The sequence below is a fragment of the Nyctibius grandis genome, chromosome 15, assembly GCF_013368605.1.
Source record: "Nyctibius grandis isolate bNycGra1 chromosome 15, bNycGra1.pri, whole genome shotgun sequence".
In the NCBI taxonomy this organism is placed as follows: Eukaryota; Metazoa; Chordata; class Aves; order Nyctibiiformes; family Nyctibiidae; genus Nyctibius; species Nyctibius grandis.
In genome coordinates, this window is record NC_090672.1 from 5,352,299 (window position 1) to 5,377,547 (window position 25,249).

The following is a 25,249-nucleotide window of genomic DNA, read 5'->3' on the forward strand; positions in this document are numbered from 1 at the left end:
AGGACAAGAGGACACAGCCTCAAGCTGCACCAGGGGAGGTTCAGGTTGGACATTAGGAAGCATTTCTTCTCAGCAAGGGTCATTAGACATTGGAATGGGCTGCCCAGGGAGGTGGTGGAGTCACCATCTCTGGAGGTGTTTAAAAAAAGACTGGACATGGCACTTAGTGCCATGGTCTAGTTGACATGGTGGTGTCAGTGCAACGGTTGGACTCGATGATCCCAGAGGGCTCTTCCAACCTCATTGATTGATTGATGCACCGCAGCTCCCACACCGGTGGCATGGCACAGGGCAAGGGGGACCGTTGCATGTCACATCCTTGCCACCCACCACTCACGTGTCACCTGTGACTCCATCTGAGCAAAATCTACGCTGGCATTTTTTTTTTTTGCATTGCAAAGTTTGTCCCAAGCGCTGCCCCTCGGTTTTTCCATCTCTGCCCCTCCACGTTCAAGTTGCTTTAGTTACCATGTTTGCAGCCAAATTAGTATTAATAGATGTTTAAAGGCTCCCAAAGCAAAGGGCAATGTTTCTTTAGTAAATCAGCACGTCATGATGGGAAGGTCTGATGGCATCTCTCAAGCTGCTGGCTGGGACAGATGCAGTGCGTGCATCATGGGGAGCCAGGACGCCAGCTCTGCGCAGCGTTTTGGGGCCCAACAGTTTGCTCCTATTTCATTTTAAGCCTTGCTCAACTCCAAGGCTGAACATATCAGCCCGGGATTTTGAACAACAACCATTTCCACAGCTACTCAAGGAATATGGGGGCGAGTCCCACCTCCAGCTCCACCACAGCACGGCGGTGAAGAGACACCCTCCCACACTGCAACACCAGCAGCTGGGACAGGTGCTACACGAAAACCTGAAAATCACAATAATTTCAGAAATCCCAAAAGAAAAGCGTTCCAGAAATGGCAAACAAGACTGCAAAAGATCTGCCCAAGCCCCATGTCCTGGTGGGCTCCACCACCCCTGACACCACAGAGCTCGGTGGGCTTTTTTGCTCCCACAAACCCCCCGAGCCCGGCGCCGCTCCACAGGGTCTGCACAGGGCATCAGCGCGGCCGACTGACCTGTCCAGAGGGAATCGCGCTTCATCCCCTTTGTGGAAGTCAGTGCTGTTCTCCAGCCTGGCCAGGATGTCCATCCTCTTCATCAGCATCTCCAGCATGTCGCTCATTCGCCGCAGCACCCCTCGGGACTCCAGCGCGCCCATCACTGCAGGCACACAAAGAGCAAGCGAGACGTGGTCACGGGCTGGGCACTGCCGTGTCAGACCCAGAAAATCCCCCTCCCCACGGCTTCAGCCCCAAAGCTGCCTGTGGTCCTGCCCTCCCTGGCCCCACTGATGGGCTCGGTGGTTTATGGACCATCTCAGTGCTCTGCTGTCCCCGATATCCCCTCCTGGCTCTGCCCACAGCCCCACAGCCCCATTGCCCTGCCCCACCATGGGTTAATCCCTGCCTGTGCCCAAACCCAGCTGGGCTGCTGCAGCCCCCCATAGCCGGCGGTTACACCAGCCCTGGATCCAGCTTCCTCACCTGCCTCTCCGGGAATAAACTCCTCCCTTGTCCACCCGATCCAGCCTGTCCCGAGCGCTTACGGGAAATCAACTTTATTCTCAAACACCAACCAAACAGCCTTTCATTTTGCACTTCTATTTTTCATCCCCCAAGCCCCATCAAGCCCAGCATCCTGCCTCCGACAGCAGCCCGCAGGACATGCTTAAGGAAGAGCACGGGAAACAGCTGGTCCTCCCCCAACACATCCTCCCAGCAGCACTGGATTTTCCCATTGCAGAGAAGAATTTCTTTTCTATCCAAATCTGCTCCAGGGTGGGTGCCCCAGCAGTGGAAACAGCTCTGTCTCCAGCACTGCATCTCAGCACACTCCCCTCCAGCAGGGAAGGTCCCCAATTCCCAGCCCCATTTAACACTCTGCTTCCTACGGGTTTGCACAGCACCGACCCGCTGCTGTGCTGAAAGCGCCGGGGGATACACGAGCTCCCGGCTCTCGGTTTGATCTGCTGCCTGGTGACAGGCAGCCCCGAGCCCTGAAGCCAGGGAACAGAAAATAAAGCTCCTGTTTCATCTCAGCGCGGCTCATTTCACGTTAGTAATAACTTAATCAGCGCATAATCCCCCGAACTTCTCCCGTTTAGCTTATCTCCGCCGTTCCACTCACATGTGCTTTTCAAGAGGCGGCACAGATTTAATTTAGGCAGCAGCAGGAGCGGGGCGGGCAGTGCTGGGAAGGTGAGCGGCTGCCCAACGCCCCGGGTGGCTATCAGGATTTATGGACATCTTATGCATCTACAAACAGATGCAAAACCAGGTCTGGCAAAGCCGGAGAGCGGCTGGTGCAGCCCCTGGGCCCCCCACCCCGGCACAGCACCCTGCACCCATCCCGGCAGTGGGATGGAGTGGGGCATCCCAATGGCATCACGTGCCAGGGACAGCCCTGGCGCAGGCTTCTCCTCGCCCCAAGAGCCAACTCAAGCCACGTGTCAAACAGCCCGGAGGCTGGCCTGGACGTGAGGTCTGGCTGGGTTTGGTATGCAGAGGAGAGCAGTGTGTACGGCCACGGTGGGAACCGGCTCATCGTCGTGGCCGCGAACACGTGGCTACAAGCCAACCCTTAACCCCTCCGAGAAGCTGACACCGGGCCAGCCAGACCTCGCCGAGGGCTGTCGTCCATGCTTGGCTGAGATTATCAGCAATGCATTATTTTTCCTGACGCTATCTAAGAAAACAGAAGAAAAATTGAGAGCAAAAACAATTCCTCAAAAAAAAACCAACCAAGAAAACCTGACCATTCATGGGGATTGAAACTGGGCTCTTCCCCAAACACTCCCTACACTCCCATAGCAAGAAGTCAACGACTTCTGCTTGAACTGGTGGGTGTCTGAGGTCCTGTGCAGCCCCAGACCTCCCTGGATGGGTCTGGGATCGCAGGAGCCACCTTTGCCCGTCCCACCAGGAAGGTCTCCCAGTCCCCCGTGTGGGACACAAGTCAGAGCCTGTCCCGTTAAAGGGCAGAAGTGCTAACAAACTCACAATTAAAAGATGCTATGGGGGGAAAAAAAGTGGAAACTTGGACCCTGGAGCTCGGTTTGTAGAGGGGCCTCCCCAAACACAGCTGGGCAAACCAGGCAAAGACACGGCCAAGGAAAACAGAAAAGCTCTGAGATGAGCTGAAGTCAGAAAATCCACGTTAGTGATTTCCCCACAGGCTTTCACTCCCAGGACTGAGCCCGCTCCAGTGACATCCCCTCCGCGTCTGGGCTGTTCTCACAGCCCCCAGCACCCTCCATCCGCCTGCCCCCGGCAGCTCCCAGGACCGCCTGCCCCCCGAACGGGGCTTTCTGCTCAAGATTTGCTCCTGCTCTGACATCCCAGCACTGCCAACGGGCCAGAGCTTGGACCTGGAACTCAGTTTTTGAGTGAGATGGAGCCTGCACATCCTTCTTGCATGTTCCTGTGCTGGCTGGTGTCTGGAGGACAGGAAAAGGACCAGATACAACCACTACAGCTCCCCAGAAAGGCTTAAACCATAATCACCACGTTTCCATGGATGGAGTGGTACCCCTGGCCCGAGGATTTGGATCCCAGCTTGTTTTGGGGGGTCAGGTCATGCTGGTTCACCGGGAAGATGCAAGGATCATGCCTGGGAAGGCAATGGAGATGACTGAGAGCCACTGCTGCCTTTGCCACTCAGGGCTGGGCTGTCACCCCAATTTGTAGCCAGGCTGCGCTCGTTTAATTATGAAAGCCTGTTTAGTGGTGCAGCTCATTTGAAATTTAAATGGCTGCTCGCAAAGCGCGGGCAGAGAAACAGCTCTGGCCCCTGATTAAAACCCAGACGCACGTACAGAGCTCGTCCCTGCAGAGGAGACCTGGGAAAAGCCCTTTCCGAGGGGCTTGGGAAGGGTCCTGGGAGCCTCTCCAGCCCCACTGAAGGAGCCTAATCCTGCCCTGGGCGGGGGGACAAGGGAAACTGAGTCACAGAGCTACAAAGGGCTCACGTTTCCAGTAGGAGCTGATGTCCACGCTGGGCACTCAGCGGGGCTCAGGTCCATGTCCCCACCACCCTGGCAAAGCTCCCCAGGGATCACCCCATGCTTGAGCAGGAGATGGAGATTTCCTCCTGCTCGGGCTGCATCCACACCCCAGGCAAGCCCGGCGAGGATGCCCCGCAGAAGCACACCCCACAAGATCTGCTCCCAAATCGCTAAGGAGGGACGAGGATATTCCCACTGGGGAATGAAACCGTTTCCCCCTGGATCGTGGAGATTTCCCCATGTGTCGCTGCCATCACCCAATTTCCCAGCTGGTTTCACGCGATTCCAGGATGCTTTTCAACAGCAAGCTCTGAGCTTTGCTGTCAACACTGAGCGGAGATATTCCTTCTCCCATAAAGAAATGAAAAAAAAAAAAGATCCCAAATCCTAAGTAAAAATAGTGATAATAAAAAAAACCTCAGCCCTCACGGAGTTATCTTTTCGGGCACCCTGCCAGCAAGCTGAGCTGTCACAGGGCACATCTCCCCCCCAGCCCTCCCCTGGCTCTAGGAGATGAAGTCAAAGCCCTTCCTCATCACCACCTCTCTTTTTTTTCTGTTCCTGGTCTTTTTGTTGTTGTTGTTGTTGTTCCAGAAGCTTAAAAAGGATAACAAGAACAATTTGACATTTTTTGGCAATGATTATTACATCTCTTGGAAAGTGTGTCTCATTAAAACCAAAGAAAGAAAGGAGGAAAAGTGCTGAAGCGACTCTTTTTAAAAAAAAAAAACATGCAAGAGCCAGGATTAATTTGTTAAGCTGAAGCGGAGACCCAGACACCCGCCGAATGGCTGCTGGGGATTCGGAGGATGGAGGTGGTACCCCAGCTTCTCCCCTTAAGCCAGCGATGAAGATCCCCAAGGGACCCCCAAAGAGCACTGCAGGCAGACGGGATAAACCACAGCCCAACTCGGTAGCGCGAAAACCCCGTAAAATAGTCCTGCAAGCCACTTTTTTTTAAAAAAGCAAGGAAGCCACGTCTTACAAAGGAGAAATATTCTAATTACCCTGGATAATCAGCAACGATGGGAAAGAAAACACAAGTAAAACTGCTCAACGGATTAATTGGAGTTTGCTAACGTATGACAGGTTTTTGACAGTTGTTCCTGAGTGGCAGCCACTCTTTAAAGGCAATCACTGAACCTGACAGAGGTTTTCACGGCAGCACTAGGAAACAATGATTGCAATCAATCATATCGTACTGGATTTCATGAGACATGCTGGTAAACACAGCAGAGGGAGGAGAATTATTTATGGTGCTTCAGAAGAGCATACAGCTAAGTAATTGGATGAAATCAGGGAATAAAAAAAAAGCAAGCATCCCCTAAGGGTGATGCCTAGTGAAAAAAAGAAAGAGTTTCTCTGAGAAACCAGTGGAATAGCCAACAGCCAATATACTCAAATTTGGATGGGTTGAAACCCTGGGGAGTTCACTAACGATACACTTGTCTTTAAAATACCTTCTTGGAGTGAACACAGCCCCGGGCAGGCGTCCCACCCTGTGCCTGCCACCAAAACCTCCAGGAACGAGAGCCAGGACGGACGTGTGGGCGAGTTTTGCTGCATGTGCAGACTGCCCTGGACGTGAAGGTGAAGTTCAATGCCAGATGCCTCGGGGCCACCGCGCAGGAGTGCAGAGCAGCTGAGGAAGCAGCATTTCACTGAGCATCTCCAGCACTGCCACAGCGTGGGGGACTCCCCATCGGGCCGCCCAGTGCGGGGCTGGGACGGAGCAGATGGGAAGGAGGTTCCTTGCTCAGGCATCGTGTTTTGGGATCCTGAGCATCCTCCCCACACCACTGCTCACGTTGGGAGCCATCTCCACCCAGCACTTCACAAGCACGGAGGGAGTGTGCGGGATGTCACCCCATCACACGGGTTTGCGTGTGGCTCTGGGACGCTCGGGCCAAGGTTTTCAAATGCAGCTGAAAACCTTTGGGAGAATATATTTGCATTCTGGGGGCACGTTCCCTTTAGCGACTTGGACTGATTCAAACCTCCTTGCCCTGTGTAGCTGCTGGACCCAGGTGACAGCTCCCCGTCCCTGGGTCACTCAGCCCCATCCTGCTCGGGGGGTCTCACACTGCTCAGCATCAGCTTCACGCCAAGAACATGGGGAAAGAGAAACATGTAGGGGAAATGGTGTTTGAGCTGCACACTGGTGCCCAGTCCAATGCACCCCTTGCGCTTTCCTCCTAGTGGGTGCAGGACCCTGGTGCCACCCCACGGGTGCAGAGGTGGCACCCCACCTCTGTCACTTACAGGGAGCTTTTCCACCCAAACCCCAGCCCACTTCCAAGGGCAGCAAAAGCCTCCCTCACCCCACAGCCACACAAGACCATCACCAACCGTACCAGGGGGAGACCAAGGCACAGCCTCAAGCCACATCTCTACAGACCCCTGTGAACGATGCCAAAACATCCCCCTGACATTTAAAATGCAATTCCACAATATATCTCTGCTGTTCATAACATGGCTGGTTTGTTGTGGATTTTTGCCCCCCTCACTTCTCAGACACAAGCCATATCCCTGCCTGGCTGACCCGCAACAGCCGAACGCTCCGGTACAAGGAGGGAATTTGCTCAGAGGTGGTAAGATATTACTGACGTCCATCGAAAATACCAGCTGAATTAATTTCAGTCTAAAGCATCATTTGCTTTGCTTTGTTTTTCTCCTTTAAAGTACAACTCCAGGCTACTTAAACCCCTCAAAAGGACAACGCACTCTTGAAGGATTTCTTGGAGAAGAAACTGGAGGATCCCCAACGCAGTGCAGCTGGACCTGGACCTCACCGCCCAGCTCCTCGGGTGGCTGGTACCCGGGGCTGTCCTGGGGACCCCCATCCTCCCGGGAGGGCACCCACCGCGGCACCTCCCTGGTTCCTGGGGAGCAAAGCACCAGCCCTTCGCTTCTCTCCCCCTCCTACACTCCTCTATTTACTTTCACTATTGATTTTGATTTAAGCAGATTAAAAGACCAAAAAAGCCAACTAGCCAAGGGCTCCGTCTCACCCTGACACATAATCCATTACAATCACAGCCCAGAGACCCAGCACTAACTGGCAACAAGAAAGCCCGAGGCCAGGCTGAGGCTGGCAGCGACGGCCACCTCCTGTCTCCATCCCTTTGGCACCCGCCCCGGGGGGAAGCTGCTCCAGGGATGGATGGAGTCCATGGCTGCACCCCTCGAGGGCACCCACTCACTAGCACGGGCACCCAGCCAGTCGCTGCCTCCTGCGAACCCACCCACAGTTGCCATCAGACTGCTACGGATTTATTATTTTAAGTTATACAGAGAAAATACGGACCTGCTCAGCCTGTGCCCCATCACAAAGAGCACCTGGAGCCCCGTGGGGAGCTGTCACGGCAGCAGGTGGCACCCGGAGGTGCCCACGGAGCAGCCTGGGGGCTGCCAGTGAAGCAATGCTTCGGTGTGGCTCCAGCTGCACCATCGATCCACTGCTGAGCCGCTGGAAATGGCCGGCAACGAAGTAGTTCCCTGGTAATCAGCCAAATTAAGCAGCCTTAAGTCACCTTAAGGCTGGTAAAGTAGATTATGTTCTGCCCGCCTGCTATCAGCTAACCCCTGGGTTTATCCATCCCCTCGCCCACTGCTGTGCAATCAGCAGCAAATGGGCAGCCTCGGGGATGTTTTCACTCCCTCTCACCGCATCCACGGACAGGTACAGCCCATCAGGCCCTGCTACACCCTGCACGGTTGGCTCCGGCACCGCGGGGCTGGCAGCCGTGTGCCACGACCGCCGTGTGACCGCAGCAATTGCAACCGGGCTCGAGAGACCCCCCGGCCATCCTACAGCCCCCCACACGCCGGCTGTGCCTGGGGGCGAGACACCGCAGCGGGGAGACCCACGTGCTGCAGGAGATCCCCAGCTGAGAGCGAGAACGATGGCTTCATGAACAATGAGCCGTACCCCTGCGTTCCCTCTGCAGCCTCGCGCCCCAGCACGTTGCAGGTCCCCCATGGGAGGGTGATGCTGCACTGGGAGGAGATGCACTAGGATGCTTCATGGAGGAGGTTGGTTAGAGAGAGGCCACAGAGAGGTCCCGAGCATCCCTCAGCCCCCACCCAAGGTCCCACCAGCCCTCCTCCAGCCTACTGCTGCACAGAGCACAGGAGTAGGGGCCAGCCCGGTGTCCCCGTACCAATCCCACCAGCTCTGGAGTCTCGCCTCACCCCTCGGGGCAGCCCGTCGGCTGCGGGACCCCAAGCTGAGCCTGCAGAAGGGTCTCCTGCCCCTTCGCCACCCCAACCAGCTCCCCCCCGAAAGGAAACACCCATAGGAGCAGGCTGCAGCTCCATCTCCGCACCAACACACGCTCGCTCCCTATTTCCATATAAATAAGAAAAGGCAGGAAGCTGAGCAGTACAAACAGACACATTCACAGGCAGGAGCCTTTCATTACTGCAAGGCTCTTCCCCCAAACTTTTATTACTTCTTACCCCTCAAACACACACCAGAGACCTGATGTTCCCTGTGGGACACGGGGATGGTCCCACAAATCCTGCCACAAGCCATCACTCTGCAGGCAAAATGAGCTTGGCTGTCTCCTCGTCCCAGGCGATGGGCTGGGGGAGGCACGTAGCTGGGGAAGAGGTGCACAACCCCAGCACAAGCTGCAGTTCAGCTTTTATTTGTTTTATTTTATTTTTTAACCTCATCTATTTCCCCTTTTCAGCCCCCTTTCACTTTTTTTTTAACAAGCACCACCATGGTATTTTTAGTTGCTCCCCTATTGCCAGGCAGCACTATTTTAAAATGCATTTTAAGCTGTCCTGCAGTGCTCCAACCACCTCACACTGCAGGAGAAGCTTTTGAACTACCAGATTAACATCGATTTTAAATTGCTTCCTAAAATACAAGGGCTCCCGCACAGGGCTCGCTCAAGGGCAGTTGCCGGTAGCAAAGCCCAGAGGACACCGGGGTTCCCAGGGCACGGCTGGACCTTGCGCTGGGCTGGATGCTGTCGGCGCTGGGGGCAAACCTGGACCCTGGTTTGGCAGCCAGGACCCCCAGCTCCAGGCGATGAGCAGCACACACTGGTCCCATGGCACAGGGGCAGCCCCAGAGTGGCTCCACAGACCCACGAGCCAGGGACCCCCTCCATCACCAACCCTCATTTCGGTTCTTGGTCTTTACAAGAGAGGGATCTCTCCAAGGGCATCGGCATTTAGAATCACAGAATGATTTTGGTTGGAAAGGACCTTTACGATCATTGAGTCCAACCCTTAACCCAGCACTGCCAAGCCCACCACTAACCCATGTCCCTCAGCACCACATCTACACGGCTTTTAAATCCCTCAAGGGATGGTGACTCCACCACTGCCCTGGGCAGCCTGTTCCAGTGCTTGACAACCCTTTTGGGGAAGAAATTGTCCCTGATCTCCAATCTAAACCTCCCCTGGCACAACTTGAGGCCATTTCCTCTCATCCCATCACTTGTTACCTGGGAGAAGAGACCAACCCCCACCGTGCTACAACCTCCCTTCAGGTACTTGTAGACATCAACTCAACTAGTTCTTCTCCTAACAGCCCCCATTGCTGACCCCGGGAACAACTGTAAATCTGGAGCCAACGCCCCAAGGATTGCAGGAAATCAGCCCAAACCCCTCGGGCAAAGGAAGGATTCGACCCGGCATTCACACACCCCAGGATCAGCCAGAGGGAGGCTTCGGGGGGCTCAGCACCTCCATCACTCCTCTGGCTCTGCACATCCAGCACTCGCGCCTGCAGCATTATTTACAGCTGCCCCAAAACATTATGTTTCAGAAACAGCAGAACTCACTCATTTAACATTTCCAAAATGATTACCAGTTCTCCTTCAGCCAAAAACATTGGCCAAACGGTGCCGGGCATCTTGCCACCTTGTTTCCAGAGGCAAATAAATCACCCCCTTCTTCCAAATCCATCAGCCTCCGCTGAGCCCAGCAGCTGGATCCTTCCAGCAGCAGCAGAGCGGGGCAGCAGCCTAAAGCAGAGCCCGCAGGAGCCGGGGGGCATTGGCAGAGCCATGGGACGAGCCTCAGCTAATCTCTGCCTGAGCTGAACTGAGCCCTGGTCTCTCATTTAGGCCAGAGAAACAAATAAATCAGTGGGAAAAAACAGCTTTTACAGATGCTGCTGTGGTTCCCACTGCGCCAGTTTTATTTTCTGAAGTACCTGCTGCCTCCCGGGCTCAGGATGAATTTTGATTTAGGAATGAAACGGCGCAATAAAAGTATAAAGAGCCATTAACATTCCTTCTGGCCGTGGTGGGGTGTTTGCTCATCACACGTTGATGGAAATGCCATTTGACTTCCTCATGAGCTATAGAAAATCAATTAATTGATTTAATCACTCCCTGGGAGTCGCTGCTTACGGAGATAACGGAGCGTCGGGGCCAGCGGGATGCTGGAAGGGAAGGGGCCAGCGCACATTGCTGCACCGAGACCTTCACCTCTGCTCCACCAGTGTAAGACTGGTGAATTCACACTTCCATCATCCAATAAATTTGGTGGCTTTATTTTTTTTTTTTCTTTTTAAGCCTGCAGGTGTCCAATTCTGAGCAGCAATTGTATCAAACGGGCACTTCTTCAGTAAGAGACATGTGCCCAGGGTGGATTAAACCTTAACAAACCTTTCCATCTCAATACGAGTTAAAACTTCTTTACTGTGAGGGTGCCAGAGCACGGGAACAGGCCGCCCAGGGAGGGTGGGGAGTCTCCTTCTCTGGAGATGTTCAAACCGACCTGGACACGACTCTGTGCAACGTGCTCCGGGTGACCCTGCTTTTATTTTCCTTATTTCAACATCACTCGTTTCCCTGCCTGCAATAGCAATTTAATAAGAACTGTAAAGTTTTAGACTTCCACCTTAAACTCCCTTTCCAAGTGTGGGTTGGAGATGGGAGCACGGTGCACATTCACCAGCTTGATGGGGATGCGGTGCTCCAGGACCGAAGTGGGATGGCCCATGGGGACACCAGAAGAAGCAGGCACATGGGAGGACATACGCTTCTAATCAACCCTCACTTTCTCCACCCAGACAAAGCAACGGTCTGCTCAACAAAATGCAGATTAAGGACACCCCTGTGCTGCCCATGGAGGTGCAGCCCCAGCATCGGCAGCAGCCTCTCACCAGTGGCACACCAGGGTGCAGCTGACACCCACAGTCGCTCCCAGCAGCGCCCATCGCCACCACCAACAGCCATTCCTCAGCACAGAGCACCACTTTAACCCAGAATTAAAGAAGCTTCCCCATCCTCAACAGGAAGAACAGAATAAGTTGTTATTGCTGCCACGTGCAGCGTTATCCAGTTAAAATAACCCCCCAGAGTCTGGCAGTGAGTGGGGCCGGGGGGAAGGCAGCACATGAGGCAGAAAGCCCTCACCCTGCCTCTGGGCTCTGCCTTGCTTTGGGGTCTCCATTAACCCTCTTCTCCGCACCAACGCTCAGACAACGAGGAAGCGAGAGAACGGTCCCGAGCAGCGGGAGCTGCCAGAGCACAGCATCGCTGGGCCAGCTGGAGAGCCGGCCCCACCGCCCCAGCATTTTTCTAGGGGAGGAAAAATCAAAAGCCCATCTTCCCCAGCACAGCTCCTCACCGAGGAGGTGGTCCCAGTACCGACCAGCTCGGCTTGGCACTGACCAGGCAGCTTCTTACAGCATCAGCTGGGTGCTCCAGCCCCTGAGGCTGCTATGGGATGGACGCAGTGAGGCTGGAAACGAGCCCCAGGCACGGAAGAGCTGCACAGCACACTCCTCCCCGTGGGTCTCCCCTGCCTGGCACCCCTCCAGCGGCCCACAGGCTCCAGGAGACTCTAATCCAGCTCTGGATACGGCAGCAGAAAAAAATGAAGCATTGGGGATGTGCAAGATGTGCATGTCCCAGGCCGGTGCCAGGGAGGTGACACGCGCCAGCTTACCCACACCCTCTCCACGGGGACCCGGGGCCAGGTAAGAAAAGGGATTGTCAAAGCCACAAAGCAACTTTTGGGTATTTTGCCCAACTCAAGCTCCTGTCAGAACTATGTGCTCTGCCGAGAAGAAATAACTGAGGAGCAGATTGGGATCTGTCACAAGTAGCAGCAACCCACGTTTGCAAACGGGTCTGGAAATTCCCTTTCCCAAGAGAGAGGGAACTGGGGTGTGAGGATGAGCACATCTGGGTTTTGCTTTAAAGCTCCTTCGGGCTGAGCAGCACCTCACTGCAGCCAGAACCTCACAGGCAGAGCCGAACCAAGCCATCCCCTCCGCGATGAGCCGCACAGAGAGTGTGCAGAGGGTCAGGATCACACATGCAGACCTCCTCCTCCTCCTGCTCCTCCTCCCCTCCCAGCATAGCTGACTGCGAGGGAGGACGACAGAGTTATTCAAGCTCACTCTGATTGTTAGCAAATCTGAGCTTGACCTTTCTGCATCTTCTGTGAGAACAAACGGCGATGGCACCTGGGCACGCTAACCCAGCTGGGATGCTGCTGGAGCAGAGGGAACAGCAGCAGAGGCAGGAGCAAAGGACCCCTCCGAGGAGATCATGTAGGTTCTCACATTTCTATTTGGCCTCTTTGCTCCGCTCCCCAGGGAGCAATTCAAGGGATTGAAATAACATGAGATCCCATCGCTTCACGGTACTGTGACTCTGGAACGGTGAAAATGCCCTACAAAACCCCGAGCAACCTTCAACGTTATCTTCTGCAGCACAATTCTGACCCCTCCGCCCCCCCTCCACCAACATCCCCGCTCTGGAGAGAAACAGAAGCCACAAACACCAAAGCATTCAGCTGTGCTGCACAGCCCTGAACAATCTCCCTCTTCTGTGTCCAGTGATGGAAGAAATTGCTTTAAGGAGGTGAAACTCCAGGAACCAGAGCAAGCGACAGCCGCGGGCGAGGCAGAGCGCTCGCGCTCAGCTGGAGCACAGGAGGGGTGCTGGGTCTGGGGGAGAGCAGGACAGGATTTCTGCCAGGTGATGGTAAATACCATTTCCAGCGCAACATGTGTTAGATGTTGTCTGCTGGACCTCTCCCAGGGGTCCTGTACCCCAACACAGCAAACCAAAGCCATTCTGACACCCCAAGACAGCAGCGGTGCTCAGCTTCACCCACCACCTACATCCAGGACAAGATGCCCCCAGCCAGCAAGGGGGGCTTCCCCAGCAAGCTTTCTCCATAACTTTTCTACATTTATTTTTCTTTCCCTGCAATATGAAAGTGAATGACAAACCTCAGAGACTTTTGCAGCAGAAGATGTTCTCTGGCCACCTGAACGTCTGCTGTGCCACAGACCAAGGGAAGTCCCCGCAGGCGCTGGTGTACTGCCCACCTCCGGACAGGTTCCAGGTCAAGGCAGTTACCATTGCTCAGCTGCAGAAACCCCAGTGGCGCAGGACTGGGAAACCCTCTGCCCCAGTCCACGAGCTGTTTAATATCCCACCAGGGTCCATATCCTGCAGCCCTGAGGAGATCAGAGCCCAAAACACATCTCAGCAACCTAGGACAAGGCGCAACAGCCTTGCAGACGATGTGCTTCGCCCCTGCTCACTTGCGTTTTCCAGCTTGCGCTCTAAAATCAGCTCTCCCTCACCCTTGTCCATCCTTCGTCCCCTGTCCCCACTGATCCCATTTCCAAAGCAGATGAGGAAACACAACGCAGGAGCCCAATTGTGGTCACCAACAGGAAAAACCAGCTGGAGATGCTGCTGGGAGCTCGTTTTGGGCTGGAAAAAGGCAGGTGGTGAGCTCTCAAGCTTGAGCACCAATCCAAGCAGGAAACACTTGAAAACGGGTTGAAAAGCCAGTTATGGGAACAGTAAACACACAACTCCAGTGCTCAGCAAACCACCACCTCCCAAAGGCATCAAAATTCAAGGATCTCAGCACGAGAACTGCTGTTGCAGCACCCAGACCCCAAGCACCGAGATATCTTTATCTCTACGAACCACTCAAAGCACTTGTATCGAAGCACCACCAAGGTCAGCTGAAATTAAATCAGAGCCCTCTTGCAAGAATCAGCGGCCCACAGCGAGGGCAGAGCTCAGCTCCAGTCATTTCGGGACATCAGGACCTGTCCTACACGTCCCCTGAGCCTGCAGCGAATTCCTCTAGCACCTCGTACCCTCCCCTACAGGAATCAACAGCAGCAGAACTCAAAAGTGTTTCCATATTTTAAACCAGCTACAGCAGTTACAGCCAATATTCCAGCCACATCTAATCACGTTTTAACACTTAGTAACCGATTTTCCTCCGCTAATCCCCTGCAGCAGCCAGCTCCACCAGCGGGATGTACATCACCGCCGACACCAGACCGGGGCACGGCCGCGGGCAGAGGGACCCGCTGCCAAATCCCTCCCCAGCCACGCTGCAAACACCACAGTTAAAGATTTTGGGGCTTTTTCAGGATCAGCCGCCTGCCCCAAGACAGCTGGACTCCAGCAGCAAAACAGAACCGAAAGACAGACACTTAGGGGGGAAAAAAAAACAAAACAACCCAAACATTTTAAATTCTAGAGAAGGAGAGAAGAGGGAACAGAAAACTCAATCTCTTGAGTCTGGAGCCCTTCCCAAAGCGTCTCCCACATTCAAAATTTATAGACTTTGTCTGCTCTCTTTTGTTTCATCTAGATCTTTGTTTGTAGAACAAATTCTCTCGGTAGCCATTTCAAAACAAAGGAACCTTTGTCTGTGTTTACTTGACAGCAGCGGATTAGGATAAAATAAAAAAAAAAAAACCTTCTGAAATGCAAGTTATTTATTGTTAAGATGCAAAGCCTCTGCTGCATCGAGTCACCCAGCCATCCAAGGAATGATTGCTGGCACACACCGAGAAACTCGGCTTTCGGAGAGAGCCTCCAAGAAAGGGATTCACATATAAAAATAAAATTAAAAATGGAATTAACTTTTGGACTGTGACATTATCCATTCCTCCTTTTCATGCTCCTGCCTCACATCTATTTTCATTTTGGTTTTGATCGGCTGCTCGCACAGTTCAGAAGCCAAGAAAGCTCCAGACAAGCCTGAGGCATTTTCATCAGCTTCCCCCTGGACTGTTATATCTGAGGTTCAGTGCTGAGGTCAGGACACTCAGGGAGGAACAGGAACAGCCTAGGACCATGATCCGTGGGTTTTCCCACTTATCCACAACCCAAAAGGATTTCCCTGAAGCAGATGATTTTTAAGTGCTCAGTGCTGGGCTTGACCCCCCAGCCCTCTGCAGCCACCCCAACCCCGCAGGCATTGAAGCGCGTGGGCAGCTTCACCTGCAGAGCATCGGTGCCGAGCCTGGCAGGAGACGTGGGAACAAGGGCCAGAGCCAACAGCCACAAAAGCCAGGATCAGCCCTGGGAAGGGCCGCAGGAGCGGACCCTCGCTAGCCACAAACATCCCCGACTAAAGGCACCGGCTACGCTGGTAAAGCCGCCCACCCCCAGAGCGCACGGGGAAAGGATGCAAAATTAATCCATTAATGAATAACGCTTGAACGGCCCATTAAACCCAACGCTTCGGTGAGCCCACGCGGAGAGGAGAGCGGCAGCAGGGACCAGGCTCCTTCCCCAGCCGGGACCACCAGTACACTCCAGAGGGTTTCACACTGGGAGCCCAGTCCCGGGGGATATTCAAGCGTGGGCTTCCATGCATGGCAGACCCGAGCCCACGCACCCTCCGAAGCCAACGGCCCTGAACCTGCCCAGGAGGTTTGTGCGAATGCTGGCCCTATTCCCACCATCACTCACACGAAGAGCTAATCAGCCCAGCAAAATTAACCTGCTCCTTCGAGCTCATCCTCACACCAGCGCTGTGTGCTTAACAGCAACGGTAACAACCGGCAATATTTCTTGGGTTTCCTTGGGATCCATAATGCACGTTAATTAAATGCCAGTTTGTTATTCAAACAGACCTATTGAGACTTCGCAGCACTAATAAAAAGCATATCCATTTCTGTTCCCATCCACCTGCACCGACTTCGACACGCATTCGGGGCTCCTCCACGTGAGCTCAGCAGCACCCCAGCCAGGAGGGACCTCCGGAGTCCCTTCCCCAACCTCCTGCTCCAAGCAGAGCAGACCTGGGCGTCAGATCGAGCTGCCCACAGCCTCACGTCGGCCAGATGTGTTTTGAAAGTCCCCAAGGATGGAGTTACCCCATCTCACCAGCTTCCCGGAGGCTTTGACTCCTCATTTCCCAGTGGCACCGGTGAGGTTGCCCAGCGTGCATTGTCCCTCCTGCCTTTCTGGAAGATGGGTGTGATAGTTGGTTTTTCCAGCCATCAGAGCCTCCTCCAACAGCCACAACCTCTCCAAGGTGACAGAGAGGGCTCTGCAGTGACATTGGCTGGCTCCTGTCCAGCCCCAGCCTTGTACATGTCCCGAGGTCTTGGTCCCACCCTGCTTTCAGGGTTTCTCTGCCTGTGCGCAGGGAGCCCTGCCAAGAGCAGCTGTATCACCGTGTGGGATGGCCAGTCCTTACGTACCGGTATCACGGGAAAGGCTGAACCCCAACAGCCTGAAACCGGTGTTAAACAGCTAGAAAAAGCCTCTCAGGTTCTGCCTGCCAAGTCCTGAGGACAAAGAATATAACCCTCTTCCAAAACAGCATCCTTCCTCCAGAAACAACAGAGAGGATGCTTCGTGTTTGAAAATGGTGTGTAAGACAACGAACGAACCAAACCTTCCCCAGCAAGAAATACAACAACAGCCAAATCTGCAGCAATCCATCTGGAAGCAATACCTTGCTTGGCAAATCCATCCAATAAAGAAAAAAAACAGTTTTCCATTGAATTTCTGAGCTTTCTAAGAAAGCAGGACTCGCCTTAGCCAGCTACAGACCTAAGAAGCCAAAAGCTTGAAAAATTAGAGGACCTAGGTCATAAATCTTTTTTCTTCTTTAAATGAGACATGACCAGCCATCACCAGAACTGACACCCAGACCCTCGGAGCAAAGCAGCACTCGCAGCACATCTCTTAGCAGAGCCGAGGGGACCCATCACGACCGGGAGCTCAGATGCAGGAAGGTGAACCCATTTACACACCTCGATTTAATCACCTCAAGCAGTAAGTGCGGAGGATTCAGAGGTGTGAGAGGATGAAAAATGAGGTTTCTTTTGATCCAGCTCAGGACTGCGCTGATACTGCGCCCGATAAACAAGAGACACGCAAGGATGAGCATCAGGGGACTCTCAGATTTGGGTTAAATTGATGACAAGAATAAAGATGGGAAAAGCTGTTCCACTCCAAGGCATCCAGAAAGGGGTTAAAAAGGCTGAATAAGGGCCTTTTTGCCATCATTTCCCAACTTTAGGGAGTCCTCTGGGGTGGGACCAGGGTTCTGGAAACCTTTGCTGCTGTTTGCGGCACAACCTGTGCCGCCGCTCAGCTCGAGCTGGTCCCACAGTTAAATTGTCCCTCTTTGCCTTTCCTCTGGTTCTTCACCAACTCCCTGGGGACACTGGGGCTCTCCTGGGACAGCTGTAACAAGTGACACCTTTTATTCCTAACTCAGGCATCTTTTCAGTACCCATCTCCTCAAAAGCCAAGTTTGGAGAAGGCGATGGCCCGGGGGCTTCTGCCCACCTCCCTCGTGTGCTGCTTCTCATCCCGAGCGGGAAGAAATCCCCTATAACCAAGCTTCACTCACCAAGAGCAGGTGATGGGAACAATTAGAGGAGCATGGGGGAGAAGCACAAGCCACCGTGTGCTCCAGCCACAGGGCAGAAAGCAAAGCCGGCTGCCGCAGGCTGCACATTAATCCCTCAGAAAGTCAACTAAGCCGTTTACAAGCACCATTCGACTTCTGGAAACCACCACTTTAGTCCTCTCCTGTAGGAAAGCAACCAGCACTTCTTCCAGAGCTGCAAGGAAAGGATTTAATGCCCCAAAATCACATTTCAGGCGAGGCCAGGGAGCTCAAATCCCTCCACGCCTTTGGTACGGAGGAGGAGAAAACCACGGTGGCCTGACCAAGCCTCTCACCCTGCTCACTGAAGCTCAAGCTGGGCATTTCCCTCTGTGCAACTCAGTCGGGCTGTTCCAGGCTGGGACCGCAGAGGAAAAGTCAAGGCAAAGCTCAGTTCAGTGCAGCAGCGTCCTCCCGGAGCAAGGGCAGGACACGACCCTCCCACCGTCGGAGCTGACTGCATGTCTCGCCAAAAAAGGTGTTTTAAAAAAACGTAACAGAAAGCACACTTGCTAAAAATCAGAATATTTCTCTTCTACATTTCAGAATCCTCACAAAACCACAAAGGCCTTTCATTTTCCCATCCCTAAGGAACAATTTCCACTCCCTGCAGACCAAAACCGCCCAAAACCCCAGAGCCGAACCCTCAGCACACCAGACCCACACCACTGCCAGCAGCTGAAGGTCTAATACCACCAGTCACTGGTGTTTTCCCACCCCTCTGCTGCCAGCCAGGGTCAGCATCCACACCCCAGCACACACACATCCCCGCCGTGCCTGTCACAGCCGGGTTTTAGCCACATGGCTGCAAAGTGCCCCATGCCACAGCAAGAAGGGCCAACACGACCCTGAGCCATCCTGATGTCCCTGAAACAGGCCAGGAGGGACCCTCGGGAACGGAGGCATCCAAGCACCATCCTCCCGGTGTCCCTGGCGCGTGTCAGCTCGGCTGGACCACGCGCGTGGGGGTCCCCGAGCATCCCACGGGCCAGGACGGGCGCGGAGCCGTGCTTACCTTCGGTGCGGATGGTGAAGGGCGAGTCCCCCAGGCGCTTGGCCGAGAACTGCCCGCCCAGCGACGTCATTAGGAAGCACAGGGTGAAAAATCCGATGCCCAGCACGAATATCCTGCAGGAGGGAAAGCAAAGCTGTAGCGAGGTGTGATGAGGAACCGCCTCGCCCCCCGGGACAGCCCCACGACCCTTCTTCCCCCCAGGGTAGCCCCTCTGCACAGCAGCACGAGCTGGTTTTTTGGGATGTCTGGAAGAGGCAGCCGGGGCAATCCCTGCCTCCTTCCCCATGGCTCACCCTCTCCAGCCCAGGGAAGGAGCATCCCGCTGCCCCAGCCCCATGAGAGCACACCAGTACCTCACCCCAACCTCATCCGGACCCACACGCGCTTCACGAAGAGCCCCAAGATGCTTCTGCCCAAACCCCGCCCCAAGCAGGAGGGTTTTGCCTGACGACACCCTCCGAAATCCCCACAGCCTGCTCCGATGGGCAGGCCTGGGGAGGGAGCGAAGGGCTTGCACCTGAGGTGGGAAAGCTGAGCCAGACCACGGCCGCCCTCGCAATGCTCCGCTGGACCCAACAGCCCCTGCAGACCGCAGGAACCGTGACAATGAACAATTCCCATATTCCTCCTGGGAGAGGCCAGAGAAAAGAGAGACCTTGTACCTTCCCTTCCTCCCAAAGGAGCTAAAAAAACCTTTTTCTTTTGCAAAAAAATATCTTTTGTTTCCCTGTAACTAGGCCGCCGGTACCGGCCATTGTACCCGGATGTCCCGGGCAGGATGCTGACCCACACATCGCTCCCAGCCGAGCTCGTGGTCACCTCTGGCTGACAGAGAAGGGGGAGCTCTCAGCGCTGCTCCTATCCAGACCAAATCCAGGCCAGTAACTTTTTTCCAGGGGTGAAAAGGCTGAAGGCAGGAGCTCTGAGCAAGCCGAGGGACGGACGCCTGGCCTCTCTCCACGGCTCAGAGATGCTTTCACTGCCCCCAAATCTCCGAGGAGGTGCAGCATCCTCCGACAGACACACAGGCAAAAGCCACGTACACCAGCTCCCAGAGCCACGGCCGTAGCGAGGATCTCAGCCGGCCAAACCCAAGGAAATTTCAAGGAGAGCAAGGAGAAAAGACAAGTGCCTCGTGAAACACCAGGTTTGGCTTCAAATAGATAAATCCTGCATGGGGTAGGGAGATGACCAACCCCTCAGGGTGCCAACTGGCATTTCTGCCTCAGCATCCCCGCGCCGAAGGGCAGCAAACCACCGAGGACAGGAACCAGCAACTCTCCTTTACAAGTTCACAGCGTTACCCGCAGGGCTCAGGAGCCACGCGCAGAAACACAGTGCAGCCACCCAACGCCGAGGCCAGGCTTTTCCAGAGAAAGGCTTGCAAAGGAACGCCACAACCACTGATCTAACCGTTATCGTGTAGTTAAAAGGCAGAGGATTAGGAGCCAGCCATTACGGCTGGGCTACAACACGCCAGCGTTGCAATTACCTGTTGCTGGAAAGCTCTGGCAAATAAAAGTAACTTGCTTCAAAGCACTCGTTAGCTACAGGAGATGTGGAGAGCTGAAGTACAGCATCAAGCAGCTCAAGGAGGACTGGGCTTCTGCGGGGAGACCTGCCAGAGGAGCTCTCAGGGCAGGTCCCTGCTGTCCCCAGTACATGGCCAGGCTTGCCCTGCCCAGAGAGGCTCCTGGGCAAGACACGGCACCTTCACAGGACCCCACGAGCTCCCTACCTCCATCCCACCAGCTCCGATGATGCTCTCGCACAGCCAACACTCGCCCGAGCCCCAGACCCAGGGCAGCTTTGCTCTCAGCATCAGGCAGCTCAAGAACAAAGCGTTTCCTGCCCGCTCCAAGGAGGATCAGCCCTGTCCACCACCGACGGGCACCTAACCCCATCCAGCCCTGCCCCATTCCCACCTGGGTCCTGCAGCAGATCAAGGTCACCTGGCCACGGGCTCTGGACCAGCAGCACTGTGCAGCTCCCACCCCCTTCTCACCTCCCACCTAATCAAGAAAAAGCAACACCCTGGGCTCATTAGCATTAACGAGCTCTGTGAGCAGGACATTCAAGTGCACCAGGAAAATTGCTTGACATCCCTGCGCAGGCACTCCAGGAGTGAAGCAGCTCAAGTCCCTTTTATTTCTGACTGAGCCTGCCCTGGGGGGTGGAAAGCAGTTTAAACAAGCTATAAAAAGCATCATGCACTCAGCTAACCCAAAAGCCCATCCCTAAAGGCCCGTCTATGGGCAGGGCTGGCATGCCCTACGAGCAGCCGCTGGCAGAGCGCAGCCATCCCCTCCTCAGCAGATGCTGATGAACCATCGAGCTGCGATGTTTGTACGTGGAGATGACTACAGACCTCAGCCTGTCTCAGAGAAGGGTTTCCAGAAAGCCGTGGTCCAGCTCTGACAGGGAGGCGATTGAGAGGTGACAGAGCGTCCCTGATGCTGCGAAGCAACGTGGTATCTCATAAATTGCTCGGGGAAGGGGTGATTCAGGGACATCAGTCCATTCCCACGATCACACCCTGCGCCCAGCCACGCGGCACAGCGCTGGGTCTGGAAGAGGCTCTCGGGAACATGATGGAGGGGACTGCAGCACCCACCTCAGCCTCGGGGGGATGAATTTGTCCTTAGAGCAGGAGAGGGGGAAAGCTGTCTGCTGCGGCACCTCCCCGGCAGGAGAGGACAACAGCAGAGCGGAGAAGGCGCAAGCTGGAGGAGAAGAAGGAGGTCAAAGCCCAACCATGCCCCATGACCAAGGGTCCTCCCTGGGAGCACGTCATGGTACAAAACCCATCCAAAGGCCCCATCCTGTTGCCAGCTGCCTCCTCCCCCAAGGGGTATTTTAATGAAGCATCACCTGATTAAATAATCACAGCTGATCCTGCTCTTCATTCTCACCCCTCCTATTGACAGTATCTTCATCCTTATGCAAGACCTTGTTTACGTGTTTTAATCTTCATAATTATACTCTGGCAAGGAGTGATGGTTAAACACCGAGAAAAAAGAGGAAGGAAAGAAGATGATTCAAAGGTGATCTAGCATCTCATTAGGAGACAAAATCTTTTTGATTTTGACTGGGTTACAGAGAGAGTGGGGGAGATGCAGGATGCGTTTTTCCTTTAAAAAAAAAAAAGGGCGGGGGGGATCAGAGCCTAACCAGGATTTGTGTGCCTAGGAGAGAAGCAGATCCAGCCCAGCAGCAGTGCTCCAGGGAGCTTGCAGGGACAGGAGCTCTCAGCCTGAGGACCGCACCTCTTTTACTTTGTGCTGATCTTCTCCAGGTGAACACAAATGCTTGGCCCAGCCTTAACTGAGCAGAAACTCCTTGTGCAGCAAACAAATACCATGAAGTAGGTAAAACATAGCAGGGCCCAGATCTTCCAAATTTCTCACCAAATGCACTGGGCCCTCTGTCCCCAAAATCAAGTCTCGCTCACTGAAGACCACGGAGTTCCAATGACCAAATAACATCTACTCTGCACGCTGGCTTTGCCTGTCATCCCGTGTCACACTTAACTCATCTCCCAGGCATGGTTCTGGTGTCAAGTCCCTCTCCACATCCTCCCCAAACTGAAATGTTCACAATTCTGGCTTCTGGCTTGGTGCCCAAAAGAGAAAGGAGCCAAATTCTCCGAGTCTTTAGTGAAAATTGGAAGTGATGCGCCAGACATTGCCGCTTTTGGCCCATGGAACTGGAAGCTGGATGTGGCCAGGAGGGTCTGAGCGATGAGTTGGGAGGTGATGGGGGGAGGAAGGCTAGCAGCACCCAGCAGGACAGGGCTGTGACACTGGGACGGTCAGTCCACAGTGCTGCATCACCCAGCTGGGACCTACAAGGAGAATATTATGCAGGTGCACGGGGAACCCAAGGGCTACAGAGACAGGTAATATGTTTTATTAGACGAGTTTTCAACACCCAAGTCCCTTGAGCTCAAAAGCTCAGACACAATCTCCAACAGCAGCAGCCAGGCTGATAAAAGATGCACCCTCTCCCACAAACCTTCCTTTGCTCAGTGCCCGACACCATCGCGGCACTGTCGAAATGATGCTCAGCGACAGGAATCTGTCTCCACGAAGGGGACCACAGTGAATCCTCTTACTGGCCAATGTTACAGACACACGTAAAGCCTGGCTTTGGTTTCCAGCTGACAAACTTGCCTGAACTCCCCATGTTCTGCAAAACCAAGAGCTGGGTGAGCTGGACCAGGGCTCTACCAGCCCCACGGGGCATTCTTGACTGAATCCGGCACTGTCACAAACTAAACACCCCTTGATGCTGAGGTGAAGCCAGAGTCAGCCTCGGATATTTCTACAAACCATTCCTACACTGATTTGCTCTCTCTCCCCTTCCCACTTGCTGCAGGCGCTTTCACAGCTCAGGGCTTTGCATTGCTTTGCTAAGCATGTCTGGAGCGGGATTAATGAAATGTTTTGGTGCAAAGGGTCAGGTTTTCCATTCACTGTTTGATGGCACCACTGCCAGGGGTCTGCTCCAGGCAGGGGATCGCTCTGCCCAGCCAGCAACGAGCACCCAATTTACAGGACCCATCCTGACTGCCAGTATCTTCCCCCGCACCTGCAAGTCATCCCTGATCCACCTCAGCCGAGCATGTGGGATGCTGATTTTAGGGGAGCAGTGCTGATTTGCACCGGGTTACAGCTGGAGTGGGGCAGTGCCAACACTTGCCCATGCTGGGCTGGGAGCAAGGTGACACAGGACCATGACATGAAGGGGTCAGGCTCAGCATGACACCAGCTGGACACTGCGGTGCAGCGAGGAGAGGGTCTTGGGAACACAATTCTCCTCTTCCACAGGGAAAGCCTGACTGGTTAACAACAGGTAACCCTGCTGGTTCCAGTGGCACCCTTACTGGTCTGCACTGGTTTGAAGCCAGCCCAGGGCATGCAGACAGGACTGTGCAGGTGCTCCACTCGGCTACGGACACCAGGGACCTCCCAGCCTGGTGCTCTCCTGCCATCACAAACCCCCTGTCCACACACATACTCATCTCTAATGGGTCGTTGTGACCCCCCTGCGACCCACTCCCTGTGCTGATCTCAGGTCACTGCTGAAGATGGGCTTCTCCTGCCCCAGGGGCGATGCCCAGGACACAGGGCAGCAGGATACTCAGGCCAGTCACTTCCTCGCTACAGACTTCAAAGAAAGCAAATAGCCAAGCGAAGAGCATCCCCGTGGGGTGCGTGGGTCCTTCCCACCTCTCTCCCAGCCACTCCCCACCGCACGCTCAGAGCAAGCCCAAGCCATGGGGACCCTCACGCCTCTGCTCTGCCACCACCTTCTGACATCCCCTCGGCCAAGTCCCCCAGCCCCAGGGCACTCCTGCGGGATCCAGCAGCAGGAATCCCTCCTGGCAAGTGGCGCAGAGCCGCGCAGCTCCCGGGGAGAGGCAGACAACGTCTCCAAACCTGAGCACAAGCAAGCGGCGCAAACACAGCCCCATCCTCCCCCCCAGCTCCGGGCAGTGGCCTGGGCTAAGCAAAAAGGCAGCGAACAGATCCCTCCGGTGAGCCCAGGTGATCCCTGGCCCCCAGACACAGCAGGGAGTCCTGGCAGCTGCTGGGCTGAGCTCACCCCACACTGTGCTTTGCCCCCTGGCACTTTTCTGTGGGGTTTTGGTCCCTCTCCCCATAGAAAAACCAAGTAATTACAGGCATCTCCCACGTGTCTCCAGCCTGGGAGCAACCAAAGCGCATCTCGGGTGAAATAACGAAGCTGGAGAGAGGAAGGCAAAATTGGGGAGAGTTAACACCAAGGCGGAAAAAGCAATAGGTGGGCACGGGCATGCTGGAGCCGGAGGGTTTCAGGCTTGGGGATCAACCCCAGCCCTGCTGCCAGTTCAGGGGGGGTTCCAAAATCCCCATCAGCACGAGCGGATTTAAACCAGAGGAAGCGATTCCCCTGTGAGTACCAACACCTCTGAGAAAGGTATTAAAAAAAGACAGCGGCAAACAGCCCTATAATTAACCCCTGGAGTTAATTGAGAGCTGCCAGACACCGAGCGCTGCAGGACCAGCACGCTGCCCTGCGGGCAAACTTGCCTGGATCCCTGACAGCCTAAATCCGGGCTTAATCCCCACTACCCGCAAAATGTGCTCCGACAACCGCTTCCCACCGCGCAGGGGCCGAGCAAGGGGGGGGGGAGCCGGGAGGGGGGACAAGGACAGAACAACTTTACCTAAAGGGTCTCAAGGTGACGAGGCATCTTCTGACCATTATCTTCCCATCCGCGTTGACTGTGATCATCGTTCAAAGTTGCGGGGGGGAACGGGGAGGGGGCGGCCCTCGCACCCCCCCTAACCCCCACCCACCCACCCACCGAGCGGGGCTCAGCAGGCGGAGCGCGGGGCTCCGCGGGGGCGCATGGCGGGGCGCGGAGCACCTCCCCGCCCGCCCTAACCCCCTACCCGCTGCCGGCCGTGCCCATTGCCGGGCCCCTCCGCTCCGCACCGCGCAGCCCGTGCGGAGCGCCGCGC

The 25,249-nt window shown here is 54.9% G+C and overlaps 1 protein-coding gene across 2 annotated transcripts in view; it reads right to left on the reverse strand.

Annotated features, from left to right (window-relative positions):
- The window catches only part of MGAT5B (alpha-1,6-mannosylglycoprotein 6-beta-N-acetylglucosaminyltransferase B), a 63,513-nt gene extending 38,494 nt beyond the window's left edge, over positions 1-25,019 (reverse strand). For both annotated transcript variants that reach the window (XM_068413398.1, XM_068413397.1), the window contains exons 1-3: positions 24,952-25,019; positions 18,741-18,853; positions 1,074-1,218 (exon numbers count right to left, since the gene is read on the reverse strand). In XM_068413398.1, the coding sequence (XP_068269499.1) occupies positions 1,074-1,218; positions 18,741-18,853; positions 24,952-25,019 (326 nt within the window). The remainder of the gene's footprint in view (positions 1-1,073; positions 1,219-18,740; positions 18,854-24,951) is intronic.
- Positions 25,020-25,249: the final 230 nt, after the last annotated feature.